A 16,332-nucleotide genomic window follows, 5' to 3' on the forward strand; every position below is an offset into this window, starting at 1 on the left:
ACATAGCCCATAATATATCTTTCCCAAGGCCAGATTATCCTTCCATAAATATATACTGTAATTTAAGACTATTGATTAATATACAGGAATCTTTACCTTCTTTACAAAGGGAGGGCAGAGTCTGAAGGTTCATACAGCCAAGCTGGCTTGACCATTTTTGACCAGGGTGGTGGAAATATCCAACCATCTGGACCCTGTGCTCCAGTCTGGCCAGGAAAGCAATGTTGATACCCTGGGTTTGTTTCATTACAACCTTTCATATGGTGTTATCAGTGAAGACAAAGTGAATGTTGGTGCCTTTGGTACAACCCTGTTCTGTTCTGTGCGTGCCTTTTGAGCAGGGTCTGTCTCCCATGCACCTTGCCCAGAGGTGACAGATGAGATGTTGGCTTCTGCACCTTCAGTGGGGCTGGTGTCAGTCGGGGTTCACAGGTTTCTTCAGCTCAACACAGCTGTCTGTCTGGGGCACGTTCTTTTGCCGTGTCTTACTGGCTGCTTTAGGCACAGATACGTTACTGGCTGCTTTTGTTGGGCGCCCGTTCTTTTGCTGTGTGTTACTGGCTGCTTTTTTCCCTTGCACAGACTTCTGTGCTGTGTCACTGGCTGCTTTTTTCCCTTGCACAGACTTCTGTGGTGTGTTACTGGCTGCTTTTTTCCCTTGCACAGTCTTCTGTGGAGTGTCACTGCCTGCTTTTGTGGGGCACACATGTTTTTCTTGTGTCTTACTGGCTGCTTTAGACACAGGGACTTCAGCCTTAGCATTAGCTCCAGTGTGGTGGTGAAGGTCCTTTGCAGCTTTTGGCTTACTATCACTAGCAGCAGCCTTACGTCTACGTTGTTTTACTTTCGGCTTTTTCACCTCTTCTTTTGGTTTTTCTTCAACAATACCATCTAGTAGAGCCTTTGCTGCAGCAGAAGCCAAAATGTCTTTTGCAGACACTTTTTTCTGAAAATTTCACAGGAAACAACAATGAATCTAATCCACAATAGAGAGCTTCTCAGAATTTACTCCATGAGAAAAAGAGCAGAATCTAGCAAAAGGACTTAAGTCACATGTAATAAATGCTAACCAAACGCTTTATTCACCAAATGAAGAACTTGACTTGTGTAAAGAGGTATTGAAGCATTTGCTCTTCAGAAGCTTTCTTCTCTACTGACCCAAAGAGGGGAAACTCAGTTGTGGGCTCTGTAATGCGTGTCTGTCTTAGCAACCAGCTGTTTAACCCCAGCTGGTCGCCAAGCCCCACACAGCTGCTTGCTCAGTCCCCCACCAACAGTACCAGGGAAGGAACTGGAAGAGTAAAGCTAGGGAACTCCTGGGTTAAGATAAAGACTGTGGTTCCCTGGGAAGACCAGTGCCATTACTGTAAAAGTCCTCTCTTCCTCCTCCTTCCCTCCACTTTATGTACTGAGCACCATCTCACATGTCTGGGGTATCCCTCTGGTCACTTTGGGTCACCTGTCCTGGCTGTGTCTGCTCCCAGCTTCACACACACCCCCAGTCCCCTCACCAGTGGGGCAGGATGAAAAGCAGAGAAGGCCTTGGCTCTGTGTGAGCCCTGCTCAGCAATAACAAAAACATCTCTAGGTTGTCAACCCTCTGTTCAGCACAAATCCAAAACACAGGTCCACACCAGTCACTGTGAGGAAAATTAACTCCACCCAAGTCAAAACCAACATATTCCCACACTGACCTGCTCTGTAATGTGCCAGTAAGAACAAAACATCCATTGTGTGTGGGTGTGTATCAGAAATACTTACTAAAATACAGAAATTTCAGTAACATTAAACATTAATAATTTTCACAGTAATGAAAGTTCTTGCTCATAATACATAAGCATGGAACTCAAACTAGGAACCAGGTCAACATCCAAGTATATAAAGAGAAATGATGGGGGAGAAACTATTTACAACTAGCAAAGAAGAATGTTTCTGTAAATAAGAATTTCAGTTTAAATTATAAATACATGTTTTCTACTTTGTGGAAAATGTTCATTTGCTGAATCACCAAAAGATTGGCCATTGGAGCAATTGCTTCTTTGTAACAGAATTTGGCCCAAAAAAGTTACATGAATTAACTGCCTGCAACAAAAGTGTTTGTTTCTCTGGAAAAATGCACACAGCACGATTAACTAAAACTCAGACCAAGTTTAAAATATTTAATATTGTAAAGAAAGAGGTCAATAATAGGTAACTTGAAGGGCTGTTCATATGTAATTCTTACTCTTAATAAAATCTAACTTCCCCGAAGAGGCAACCTTCTTTCAAGCCCTGTAATTGCAGTATGACAGAAAATGGTACAAATAACCAAGATCTCCTACCTTCAATTTGCAATGAAATTGACATTAGTTCTTCCCCACAGCCCTTCCACTTTTGATGGAAAAAATGTGTGTTTTTCTTAGAGACAAGAGGAAAATGTTGATGCTCAGAGATGCAAACTAGCCCTGTAAGGCCTTTCCTGAGGAATCATGCCATTTCCGTTTACTCAGCAAAAGTCCCCTGCCTTTCAAGCTAGATTTGCATATGCCTTCGTTTGGGAAGGAAACATATTCATACCTATTTTATTCAAATTATAATAGTGTCACCCATAGGGATTAAGATTTCAGCTGTTTGCATACTGGAAAATCTTGGTGACACATATAACAAATACATTTAATAAATGTATTTGTTATACCATTTATCCTGAGTCTAATCAAGCTGTGTATTTCATTCCAAAGTGTGGTAACAGCAATGTATTTCCACTAGATTTTGCTGGCACTAACTTGGGTCAAGGGTCTGCTTCTGTTCCAGAAGAACACGCACGTCTTTTACACCTGTGCTCAGCATAAAATTCCAGAAGTGGCACATTTCAACTGCTCAGCTGTCTTTTGGTCTTAAGACAACTAAAGAGCAGCCAGGAATTTCATTTCAAATGTTCCATTTTGTTTATTCTTCTGTGGAAAGTTGCAGTACTCATCTTCTGTGAAGTGATTTTAAATGGTTATTTTCACAGCTTACCTCTCTCTCTAGAACAGCTAGGAAACAACCACTGGAAATTTCTGATGGCTCTATTTTGAAAAACATTTCAGTGGAAGATTCTGAATTGGAGCAAGTAGAAAAAATAGAAGGAATAAGCCTGTAAAAAGGAAATGGAAGACCAGAAAATACTATTTTAGAATATAAAAGGAAATAAACAAGGATACATTAAAAGTAATTTTCAAATTATCTCTGTCAATAACATAGCTTTATCATAATTTTTTAAAACTGCAATTCAAGAAAGGCATGAGAATTCATCTTTTTAGAATTAATTTTTTTTCCAGCAATTCCTTTTCCCCCCCCCCAATTATTATGAATATTAATCACCAGATAATAAATACATAATATAACAATGAAGAGCTATGTTCTTTCTCAGATGTGCAATTATTGAGTTATCAAGTTGTCCTGAAGTTGGGCAGTGGTCTGAAAACACTAAGGAGCTTGTAGAAATTGTAGAGGTGTTGACTTTGCGTTATTATAATAATAGTAAAAATAATAATAAATATCATAATAAATACATATCTAAGCGAAAAATCTTAGGTTAGGAAAAATTGCTATTTGTTCTAATTGAGTGCTTTTTCTCCAATGTTACAGTTTTGCAAGAACTAGCCTCTTCTCCTGTTCTTGAATTCCAGAAATGCCTGGTTTTTATAAAGCAGTTTCAAGGACTTGGCTCATAAGGCTAGGAAACTACACTAAGCTGTCTCAGTACAGAAAAACACTATCAAAATGTCCTTTTGTAATTATAATTCCCTCCTCTTCACTGAGGAATGTAAGAGAGAGTCCTACTCCTTAATGCTCCACTAACCCTCTTGTGACAGAGCTTTGTTCAAAGATGGTTACAGAGAAATGTATTCCAGTATTTGAAAGCAATATCCTGATTTGGCTGGCTAGTTCATTTTTAATGGGAAGACTGCAAAACTGTTTGTTTCCAAGTTCTCACCACGATCTGGATTTTTTTCCTATGTTTCTTGGAACTCAATAAAACAGGCTACAAGGCTCAAATCCTCCTTGCATTACTAAATAAAGCTCTTATGTCTTATGACACAGATTTTTGATTTTACATAAGCTTATTCAATGAAAAAAAATTAGTTGTAATCTTTTATTGATGTATACAAGCTACTGTTCACCAGGAATCTCTTCAATGATCCTGAAAAATGATGCACAAATTAATTCAAATTTGATAGGCCAAAGCAAAATGCACGAGTAATTTAGACTACTCTAGACACACCTGTTTGCCATGTCTGCCCTTACTTTAGGTAAAGCTGCGGCTGTATACTGTCATAGCCTGAAGGTAAGTTCAGCTGAACCAGTGTGAACATGTTTGAAATCACCCTTAAAACTGCACAGCCCTAAAACCAGCTGTGTGACCCCAAACTCCAACAGAGCCTTATTTTGTTTGGCACCACTTCAGTACACCACTTCAGCAAAAATGTTGTAAGAGCTTCCTGAAAGCCCTCCATTTTCTTGAAAAGGGAATTAATATTCAGTAGATCTTTGATGATCATAAAACATGTTTTATTGTGACTTGTCTCTCAAAGGTACTACTGTGAACGTGGGGGCTAGTAACTCTGCAACAGCCTTTCATTCTATTCTGCACTGTTTTAGTCAAATAAATTCTCTAATTAATTCTAAGAAAAGTGTAAAAGGAACTTTTGTAAGTAGTACATGCATCTGAAGTGGCATGAGCTTTCATCTTAAGCATAATCACTCTCTATATTTTATTCATGGCATTCTATTACTGCTGTGTTTGTGCTGATTACCAGCAGCTTTATTGTAGCAAGGACTATGATGAAACATCCAAGATACTGCACGACAGTGAAGGTGAACTGAATCTGAAATTGTCATTTATGAACTCAATCAATTGTCAGTGAGAAATTTGCTCAGGTCTAAAAAAAAAAAATCCTAATGTAATTTTATTGTCCTTTTCTTACCATCCAAGACTGCCTTTTTGAAAGTGTAATATGATTTGGTGGTTTGACAACATTCATGATGCTTCTGCACAACAGTGAACAGGTTTTGGCTTGGCTTTGTTGGGAGGGAGGTGTTTTACATAAGAGGGATTAAAAAAAAAAAAAATAGAGCTCCAGGAACTTTTTTTTTAAAATAAAAATTCTTTTCTATGTTATGAATTTACATATTATTTATATTCAATAATTTAGAGACCATTATGTTCCAAGGTACCCCAAGTTCTCCCCATAGAGTAACAGCTGCACAGAGGTCAAGACAGACTCCAGAAAATTTCAAATTCCAAAGGAAAACACAAGGAAGAGGCCATAAATGCTTTTGGTCCAGCACACCATCATTGGCAATACCCTGATTTCATCCCACTTATTGTAAAAAAAAAATCAAGCAGACTGCTATTTTCTATCAGTGAATTTGAAAAAAATATGCACTTTGTTGCACTGTGTCTTATGAATAATATGCAACTTTTAAACCTTCTTTGGACAGGCCACAGTTAATATCTGCTATTTTAATAATGCAAAAATTAGTTACACTGAATATTTGAGCCACAGTACCTTTCCCTTTGATAGCCAGACTATTAACTAAGGTAATATAAAAGCTAAAAATATAGTGTTACTCTTCTGTGCTTTTTACAACATAAATTCTTTTAAACCAGCATCCAGTAATCCACTATTTCATCTATGTGCACGTAAGTGCCAACTGTTTGCATTTATGTGACTGAAAGGAAAATACAGAAAATACCCATCAGTGTTTTAACAATTCCTCTGGCTGACAGGGGTGACAGCTAACAGGTTTTAATTACATGTGAAGTATACAGCATACATACTTTTTTCATATAAATGTATTTTCCATTGTATTTTCCATGATTACAACAGGATGATCTCTTACTGTAACCTGTCCTTCCCAGAAGTCATTCATCTGAACACAGCAATGAGCAATCCTACAGCAAGGGGTTCTTATTCTTCTCTATGATTCTTACAATTTAAGATTTCTTTTTCCTTTGAAATTGATCATTCTACATCAGCAGCAGAGAGCATGCTAGCAAGTTAGTTTCATTCTCTGAATACTAAGACAATAATAGCAATAGCTCTATCTGAAGAATGTTATTTCCAACCAGTGATGCTTTCCTCCCATCTTAATTTCAGATGAACAAAAATATTAGATGAGAAAGTCAATGGAATACTGCTAAGTAATCTCATAAACAGAAAGAATGGCATGACAGGCAGCAAAGGCTATTTTAATTTCATGCAAGATACGTATCAGTCTAGGATAAGAATTATGTTACAATTCCAAGTCATACTTTAATTTTTCCACAGATAAAACTACTCATTCTGTACCTATATGGTCGTTTATCTCCCTCCACTCCAGATTCCAGTGCTTTTTTCACTACAAGTTCATTTTCTTCTGGGTAAACTGAGCAAGTGCAGTAAACAATAGCTTGTACTTTGTTAACTACAAAACAAAACACAACTTTTTTACTCTTTTGATTCTTCATACTGACAGTGGTTTCATAAGGATTAAAAGCATAATAAAAATTATGTCACTTTTACCTCCTGATACCTAATGTTTTTAAATAATTAAAATATTTCAAATATTTGGAGATTTCAGCACAAAGTCAAAGCTGTCTCCAGTCTTTTCACACAGCTACCAAAGGAGAGAGGAAAAAAGTGGCAGCATGCAGATGGAGGGAGACTACATTTGCAGCATTTCTAAAGCAGAGTGTAACTAAGCCATAAGCCAGTTCTCTACACAATACTGAAGAGTATTATTTTAATGTATGGGGGACACTAGGACACAGGAACACCTTCAGACCGGAGGAAATCATTGTTCAGGGGGTTTGGTTACCTGCTTATTCTTAATTAATAGAGCAATTAGTGCATTTTTAACTTTATTAAAACTGGTGAAAATACAATGGAATTGATAGCACAGAGTCTTCCCAGAAACTGGGAAACTAGCACACTTACATTTCAGAGCATGAATCAACTCATTAAGCTGCCTCTCAGCAAGAATCCTGAGTTTATCCTCAGACACAAATCCCTGGAAAAGGTCTCGTAGCAATCCTGCATCTAAAAGCAGAAAGTAGTAAATTTAGTCTTGCAATTGGTATTAGTGTCTAAAAATTCATCTGTTTGCAGAAGCAGACCTGGTTATTACTGGTGCAGTGGGAAGGCAGGTTTTACAAATTAGAATACCAAGGAATGTCTGATTTATTTGCTTTACTTCTTTACCTGTAATTACTGGTGTCTCTTACTTGCTTCTAGTTAATGAAAATTGTACAGTGAAAGGATTTATACAAACAGTCAATAAAGGAATGTAATCAAATAGAAAATTATATACATGTTGGTATCTTCAAATAAATTTTATGCCTATATATTTTTACTTCAAAAGAAGCTATACACACTCTGCCCCCCAGAATCACCCTCAAACTTTCATACTGTCAATCTGAAGCAGTAACAGAATTATGCAAGTTAATTTATATATTTTATGGCAATTAAAATAAGGAAGATTTCTTTAATAAAATTATACAATTTATGGAAGCACCTGCACTGTCTAGACCACAATACCTGGATCTATTTCTACCTGAAAGCATAAGCTAGATATTGTATCAAAATTTACCACTGTGTTCACTTAAAATAAGCTCCATTGGATTGCCAGCACCCAGTTCAGAGCACTGTGGTAGCAGCAAAATAACTTTTGCCTTTTCAAGTCTTGGATCTGTTGGTTGAAGCTCAGTAAAGTCTTCATGTAACAACCAAATATCTGAAAAACAGGAAAAACTCAACACTTACAGACTGCAAGCAAGCCTGCTTACAGGTGACAGAGGGGAAGAGGCTGTGCTGTTACACAGAATTTGACAGAGCTAGAGCCTGCTAGATTCAGATTCTCCACAGTATGGCCTATGGATTTCAAACAGATTGAAAGGTGCATCTTCCACTGAAAATACACCTAATGGGGTTGCAGTCTTGCTGCATTCTGTCCTGATAGTGTCCTCCAGGTAAACTGAACTCGTGCATGTGTTTTGGATTAACACTCTCAAACAGCTGGAAATCATACTGAAAGCAACAGCCAGAACACCAGAAGTTCCCCGCTACCAGCTACGTAGTATCTACTTCTACAGAAACAATCAGCAATATTTCAGGAGCTTGCATCTATGATATGGTTAGACTGCAATTAACTGGACTGCAGCTGAAGAGCTATCAGCTCAGCTTGTGACAAAAAAGTTGCTACTGCCATCCCCAAGCCTCCAAAGAAGGGATCTCTGAGTTCTGGCAGAACTAGTCCGTATTTACAGTATCACAAACTGTATCACCGTATTACAATACTTGTTCAATACCAACTGTTTTAGCACCTACTTTCACATCCCATGTGACTGAAATTGTTCCTCAGTTCTTCTTCTTTGGCCAAAGATTTCACACCACAAACGAAAATGCTGGGCTTGCTGTCATTTGTCAGCACTGACATATGGGCAATGGTCAGATGGGAACCCGTGTGAGCCATTATAATGTCACCACCTTCACTCAGCAGCGCGTGTGCAGAGTGCACAGCAAGGCTGCGAGACTTGTCCTACAACACAATGACACAAAAATTAAGTGTGATCAACTGCCTTGGTTTCCATGAATGCCAACCTTCTTTTCCAAATTAGGAAAGTCTTCCACTGTTTTCATAGGAAATGTAAAAGAAGGGAGGAAAAAAACTAATCAGGAATATCTGCTAATACAGAATTAAATAAATTACAAAACCAAGCAGTCACTCAATAAATTTAAATAATTTAATTGTAAATAATGCATGAAAAAGCATAGTATCTATAGGTGAAAATAAAGTACATATCATCCTCGTAAGGAGGAAGTCCTACCAACAGCTTGTTCGAGAATAGACAAACATTGGCCACAATTCAGGCAGAATTCATCCTCTGAGGGAGCTTAACAGAGAAATGCAAAACCATTCACATAGCTCTTGATGATAGTTACAGCAGAAATGTTGCCCTTGTAGATCAAAGATCAATATTTTGCTGAAATTTGAACAACAGAGTGGCAGACTGGAATGCAGAAAACACAAGAGAAAGCTCCACAAGAGTAAATGCTCTTGTACCACTGGTGATTAAGAGAAAACTTTATCAAATTACTTAAAAAGGCAAGGAGTGAAGATACTGACCACAGATACCAGGTCCTACACCAAATCTGACAAACTGGTGGTAAATGGAAAGGGAAAAACAAAGTGCTAAGCCTTTAAATTCACACCATTGGCTGTGTGCACACAGCATTCAAGCAACACCCCACCCCACCAGAGAGATGGAAGTTTTCATGGTTTTATTTACTCATTTTGAACACTTTTAAGTAGTTAGAATTTGTTCCCATTACCTACAGGGCTGTCATCTATAGCTCTTTCTGTAAGTATTGTATTTAAAATCTACAAACTGAAATGGAATATTGAATACTGAATCACTTTTTAAGTTGAGCAATAAATTTTGAGGCTAAAGTTTTCAGACATCTAGTGAAAATGCTGGTTGAAATGTTTCTGCTAGCATGTCAGATAATTCATGGTTGTGTTGTTGCATGGTTACTGCAAACCTCTACTCTAGAACAGAAACCTCCCACCAAACTTCACTGGGGAGTCTAACAATGGCAAGTCAGGAAAAAGACCAGTGGGAGTTACGGAGATCAAGAAACCACACTGCACAAAATACAAAGAACTGTTATCATTCCATCACAAACATGCATTTGAAGAGGAAGAAATATTACAATAGCATTCCACTATCTACTAACTGGGGAAAAGCATATGGAGTTATATTGAAACTTTCCTAACATTTTCAGAAGCCTCTTTTGACCACTTTTTATATTTGGTTCAACAGCTCTAAAATTAGATTTAAAACATTCTACTAACTTAATTGCAGCTATCAATTAAGCATTGATATTTCTATGCTAAATTTAGTAAGTGGATCAGTTTGTAACCTAATTATTACAAATGTCCAAAACCATATGAGAGTTTGTCGCCGCCTGAATGATTTAACAGAATAGTCACACAATACACAACCTCTTTCTAAAGCAAAGCAATTATTTCAATTTGCAAATCACCTGACTCAAGGCCGAACATCAACTCACCTGCAGTAAGAGTTTGCAATCCGCAAAAAGATCTAAATTAAGCAGTTCTTCTCTAAGAGAGGAAGGAAAAACCAATACATCATGGCAATGTTGGTCCACAGCATACGTGTAATGGTCAAAGTCTGACACAGATTCAACCTTTGTGAATCCCTTCATCTCCAAATCTCTGATAACATCTTCAAGGCTGTTAACATACAACTCTGACCATTAAATATACAAGAGTTACTTAGGCAACATAGCTTACGTTGAATTTATAAGAATTTATAAGAATTATAATACTTTTTTCTGTTGTAAGAATTAACTTCTGTAATTGTGTGTGTGTGTACATATGCATACATATATAGGTATAAAATGCATACTGTCTAATGCAGGAGGGAAACTTACCCTCCTTTAGGCATGCAAGCTCTGGTTTGAAACACTTAAGTTAGTAAGTCTGATACAATTAATTAAAAAAGAGTTATGTGTCTCCAGAGGATGATTCAAAGCATCAAAACAGAAATGTTCATGTGCTCAGGAGACGCTGTAGTAAATTAACTGCTGGAATGCTTTAGTTCTTTCAATTGCTTTCAATCTAGCCCAACTCACCAATAAATTTAATGGCTGACACTGAAAGAATCCTTGTGTAAATGTAATGAAGGCATAACTGCTGAGGTTAGCAATTCAAATATCAGAAAGATTTGAAGGTATATATAGCAAGAGACGTTTGTTGGAACACTATTTCAGACAGTGCCATAAGTTTATACAGTACATTAAACATGGGATGAAAGGAGCAGCTTTTATTTATTCCCTATTTAAGGGCTCTAAACTCACACCCAAAGTAAGGTACATTATCTTGAAGAGCCTATAACCTAAGCACTGAACATTGATCCAAGACAAGAGTAATAAAACAAAATTCTTGATAACATTATAAAATGGATTACCTGTCTAACAAAACAGATAACAGGACAATCTGGTATGGTTCATGTATCAGTTAGTACAGAACTGGGAACAGCAGTGTTACATATACAGTAGCCTACAGAATACAAGGATTTTAAAATGTGTATTTTAATTTCAAGTTTACATTATCCTTACAGAATAAACAGCAGGTATAAGTATTGGGTTTTAACATCCTTTTCCAAGATTATGGTTTGCACTAATACACCTGCTTTTAAAGACATTTTCCCTTATTTTTTGTCACCAAGTTAACTCACCCATATTTTTTTCTAACTTTATTTCTTCATTTATTTGGTGAAAGACCCACACAAGCAACAGAATAGTAAGAAGAACTGTTTCAAAACAGTGTATAAATACTACTACTGCAATATATAAAAACTACCAAAAAATTATAACACAATGGCACTGTACTAAGCAGAATTTTCCTGTAAGAATTTTTAAATACTAGTAAAAATATAACCTAGAAATTCTAAAACAAGTATGTAGCAAACTATATCACTTCATATGCAAAAACATCAATATCAGATAATACTTTAAATACTTACGTGATTTTAAATGTGTTTATCCAAAAACAGAGAGGTACAGCAGAAGTCCTTTGTTCCTGCTTTGATATTGTTTCTGGTACAAAGTATTCAATTGAAAGAGCATCATATTTAATGCGACATCGTGCCAGTGCAGCTGCCAGTTTGGTCCTATACCTATAAAAACAGTCAGTTTAGTAAGTTTTATAAATGTTTTTATCAGCTGTTAGCATGCAACATCTCTGTTACAAAACCATCTTGTTCAGAAACCAAATCCAAAAGGGATACCTTCTTCTGCAAGCTGCAACAGAAAATACAGTTACAGAACATTCCCTACCCCAGACAACAGCACATGCAAGGTGGTAGTCAATAGCTAAGATGATTTTATTTAAATCAGGCAGGACTGGAATTACATCCATTTTCTCAGACAGCTAAAAAAAACCCTCAGTATGTTTTGGAACTGCAATGTGTAGAATACAGCCATCAGATTCATTTGCATGTTTGAAAACACAAATACATACATGTGCAGAATGAGCATTTGATGAAAGCTGGCCCCTAAACATGTACAAAAACAATACAAATATGATGGCAACCAGGAGTCAATATTATTATTATTATTATTATTATTATTATTATTATTATTATTATTACATAAAAATGTCTGGGAAAGTATTTCCAGTTTTTTCTTCCCACAAGCTTCATGCATATCCCTGATACATGACCATTCAAAATAAATAAGAATTGCTGGTGAACTACTTCAGATATCTTACTTACTGCCCTCCAGAAATACCTTGCACTTAAGAGATTAATGAACTTTTTGGGCCATTCTAAATCCAGCAGCAACATAATTTTAATAAATAATAATGCCTTAATAAATGCCTTTTGAGTTAAACAAAATTTTGTTTGTAGTTTGATGGAAGAGATAATAAATATTAAAATGTTTATGTATTCTGGGTTTTGTTCTAATTTTTTAACATAATAAATATTTAACCAAGTTTCATAGTAGAAGTACTGCTAAATAGATAAATGTTATTCCATTCCATGACCTCTTGATTCTATTACACTTGCATTTATGAATATTTACTGAATATTTGATTTCCTTCCTAGAATTGTATGAAAGTTTCAATAATGCCAAAATAAGATAAGATGCCTGCAAAATAATCCACAGTATAAGGATCATTTCTTATCTGCATTTTTCACAACTATATAAATATGAACATTTGCCTCTAAACTAGTCTCTCATTAAAAAAAAAAAAAAAGCTCACAAAATTTTAAGGTGAAAGACATGCTTAATAATTACCTTCAAAAGGCACTGATTATATAAATCTTAATTTCTGCTGATCTGCATCAACAACAAACAGCTCTGCAGCACATATACCTGTATAAATAATGCCCTATTTCCTGAACTTCTGCTACAAGCTCCTCTTCAGCAAAAACCTTTCGTTTTTGAAACTTTCGGTCTTGTAGGTCACAAAGCATCACAACAAGCAAGCTGGTTAGCTCATCTGGCTGCAAGAGAAAAGCAACTGGATGGAGAAAGTGACCCAAAGCATGCCCTATTTCTGCAAAAAGATCCAAATCAAACAGCAGTCTCCTATGCAAAAGGCATTAAAAACCCTTAAATGCTTACTTGCAAGAATATGAAAGTAATTACTTGTGGAGAGTTAATAAAACACTTACAAGTTGTTTAGATTATCAAAATTAAAAACATTCTCCATGCACACAGATAAAATACTGTATCTTAACTTCTACTGTTGTCAGAATTGAAACTTTGAAATTATTTCTCTTCATAAATTAATCTGTTAAATAGCTAAGCTAACAAAAACTTCTTGTCCATCAATTCCTCTCTTGTGGGATTCTTCCATTCAATACACTCAGTTGTAATAACCCTTTTTTCTTGTGGGATATATATAAAACCTTCTTTCTCTGTCTAAATGTTTAAACCAGGGAGCATCTCCTGCTTAAGGACAATAATTTCTGCACCTCAGTTACTACTGGATGCCTCTTTACATGAAATTCTTACAGTTATTATGCGTTCTAAAATTCTCACCTTCTCACAAATATGACCAAAATTAGTTAGAAACTCAAGTTATTAGGGAAATACCACCAAACACAAGATGTTAATATGAAAGTCTTACTTCCTTATGAAAACAAGGCAAAGATAATGTGTTAGATTATTTGCCTGCTCACGTCCATCTCCACAAACCATATTAGCTCAAGTTTATCTTGCAATTTTCAAAGGCATCCAAGACAAAACTGGAAAGAACAGCAGAATATTCTGCCAGCTCTACAATTTCTTTCCAGGTCAAAGAAGGAAAGCATGTTGAGAGAGTAAACTGGACCAGTTTTTTCCAGTACAATATTTGGATACAGTACTGTTTGCCCAGGAAATGAACCATGGGGTCAATGCATTTTTTTGTCTGATGGGATTCACTCCAGTTTTCCAACTACCAAGAATAGCAAGGAAACATTTTTTCCTTTGCTATCAGAAGGGGACACAGCTGGGAAGGAAAGCATATGGACATGGACAATATCACTGAGCTGCAGTGAAGCTCATGGCTCGCTCTCCCACCTTCTTTCTTTGAAGGCTTTGACTTCCAGCAACCAGTTACAACAGAATCTCACAACAGGCTTTGGAGATGGATGCTTTAGACAACTATGTAAAAAGGTCAGCAAATATTTCAGTCTAAGGCTGTCATGTAGTTCAAAACAACAAAGGTTGTTTTGAAGAATGTTGTAGAATCCTCAGAAAAGGTACTAATTACATCAACACAGAAAATAAAAATGCCTCACAAAAATGTTCACTTACTATTGAGTAGCATGGGTAAACCTTACTATCTAACAACATTTCTTCAAGAAGATCTTGATCTGTAAAAAGAAGAAAATGTTGACAAGCTATGCCACTCTCTATAATATCCTATGGAAGTCACTAAATTGTAATTTTAAACATCATGTAAACTGAGGGCTAATTCAATCACCAACAGTAGCAATCCTATGTAATTAATTTACATGAAAAATAATAAGCTTTAAATGTTTGATTTCACAAATTCTAATAACATTTAGCTATATTTAAATATTTGAGGGATATGAGTAGTGTGGTAAATATGTATATTCATCCATAATTAGGATCTGAAAAGAACCACTGAGATGAGCTCAGCTGGTCAGATCAGGGTGCTAGTAACACCAAGGTTGTGGGTTCATTCCCGTTATGGGGATCTTTATGATCCTTGTAGGTGTCTTCCAACTCAGAATATTCTGTGAATCTGTGACTCTGTAATAACCCGAAGCTTAACAAAAATTTCCCTAGATCTCTGCTGTCAGGCAGACAAGGAACATTTGTTTTTCCATGTTTTCTGTGCTGCATCATCTCTGTTAGCAATTCCTGGGTGAGTTTTGTACTTACATTTGAGAGCTCTGAAAGCCAGTTCGTAAGATACACGCCTGGAATGCTCATCTTTAAAAGCCACCACGGGAGATTCCGAGGCATTGCCATACTGCACCAGGATTCTGCCCGTACTCTTTTCAACACGAATGCCCTGAAAAATCTTAGCTGCATTTATGTATATGGAGTCAGGATAGCCATCCTTCCCAATCTGAGTCACTGCTCTTTTTTCAACAGATCTCTTTTCATCTGAAATTTTCATTTCACTCAAGACTGAAGTACGATTTACAACATCCACATGTGAAGACACCAAATTACTTTCAGAGTCTGGCATTTTTCCACTTGCTGACTGTGTAAGCGCAAGTCACAATCCTGCTGCCTCTGCAAAACACAAAGTTTGTATTGAATAATAAAATTTTCTTTCACTAGAATACACTTTTCCCTTCCTTTTAGGGCTTTAAATTTTCAGGCTCTAATCTTGCAAATACATATATATGTGTATCATCTATATTTCTATATATCTATCATCTTACACATCACAGAGAAGTATTGCTAAGAGGTTTCTTGCACTATTTGTTTTCACCAATGCGTATACAAGACTGGTTACTTGTTTCAAAAAGGCCAGTGCATTACAGTCACTGGTCCTTTATGGAATATACACACAGATCTGATTCTGTGTCCAATAAGAACCATTATTACTGCAGGCAGAATAGCATCTCCTACTAGGAATTCTCCTTTAATAAAAAAGACACCAAAATTTCAAAGTAGATATCATGTCTTCCAAAGAGCCATCTTGAAAACAGCTACAGTGAATTCCAAATGTTTGTCCACTAAACTGCATATCTGTTCTTAAAAGTGGAAAACAGAGATCACCTAAATGTTACTGTATTTAATGCTTTATCTAAGCACAATTTTAAACCCATTCTGAGAGGTATTATCCAACTCTCTCTAAGCTCATGTGCATTTCTTAAATTTTCTACACATCTCACATTAACATATATAAAAATTACCTTCCCCAGAGGTGGAATAGGGCTTCAAGAAAATGAAAAATTCCCACAGTTAGTTGAATGCAAAAATATTCTGAAGTTCCACATAAAACGTACCTAAACGTACATAAAACGTACCTAAACGTACCTACTTGCTCTGGTTGTTGCAACATGCATTTATGATAATGCCTGGATATGCAGAAGTCATATTAACTGTTCAGAAGTGGGTTAAGCCAAAATAAATTTAAACACAGAATAAAGATTTTTAAAAATCTAACTAGTCTTCCTGCCTAGGGAAGAATAATACAAAAAACCTATGAGGAATTTAGTAGCTATAGCACAAAAAGCTAGGCATGGATCTACTGCTGCCAAAGAATTCTGACTATTTTAGGATTAATAGCACAAGATAGCAGAATGGGGGGGGGGGGGGG

General features: G+C 36.3%; 1 protein-coding gene across 1 annotated transcript; it reads right to left on the bottom strand.

The window, feature by feature from the left end:
• Positions 1 to 317: 317 nt before the first annotated feature.
• Positions 318 to 15,249, bottom strand: NSUN7 (NOP2/Sun RNA methyltransferase family member 7). The gene is made up of 12 exons (XM_041402853.1): positions 14,937 to 15,249; positions 14,343 to 14,401; positions 12,912 to 13,042; positions 11,558 to 11,710; positions 10,080 to 10,263; positions 8,334 to 8,544; positions 7,597 to 7,740; positions 6,945 to 7,046; positions 6,318 to 6,432; positions 2,991 to 3,115; positions 1,250 to 1,254; positions 318 to 946 (listed from the first exon to the last, which is right to left on the bottom strand). The coding sequence occupies exons 1-12, from the start codon at positions 15,247 to 15,249 to the stop codon at positions 416 to 418; spliced, it is 2,073 nt and encodes a 690-aa protein (XP_041258787.1). The 3' UTR covers positions 318 to 415.
• Positions 15,250 to 16,332: the final 1,083 nt, after the last annotated feature.

Source organism: Onychostruthus taczanowskii, unplaced genomic scaffold (genome assembly GCF_017590055.1).
Source record: "Onychostruthus taczanowskii isolate IOZ18803 unplaced genomic scaffold, ASM1759005v1 scaffold2, whole genome shotgun sequence".
Lineage (NCBI taxonomy): Eukaryota > Metazoa > Chordata > Aves > Passeriformes > Passeridae > Onychostruthus > Onychostruthus taczanowskii.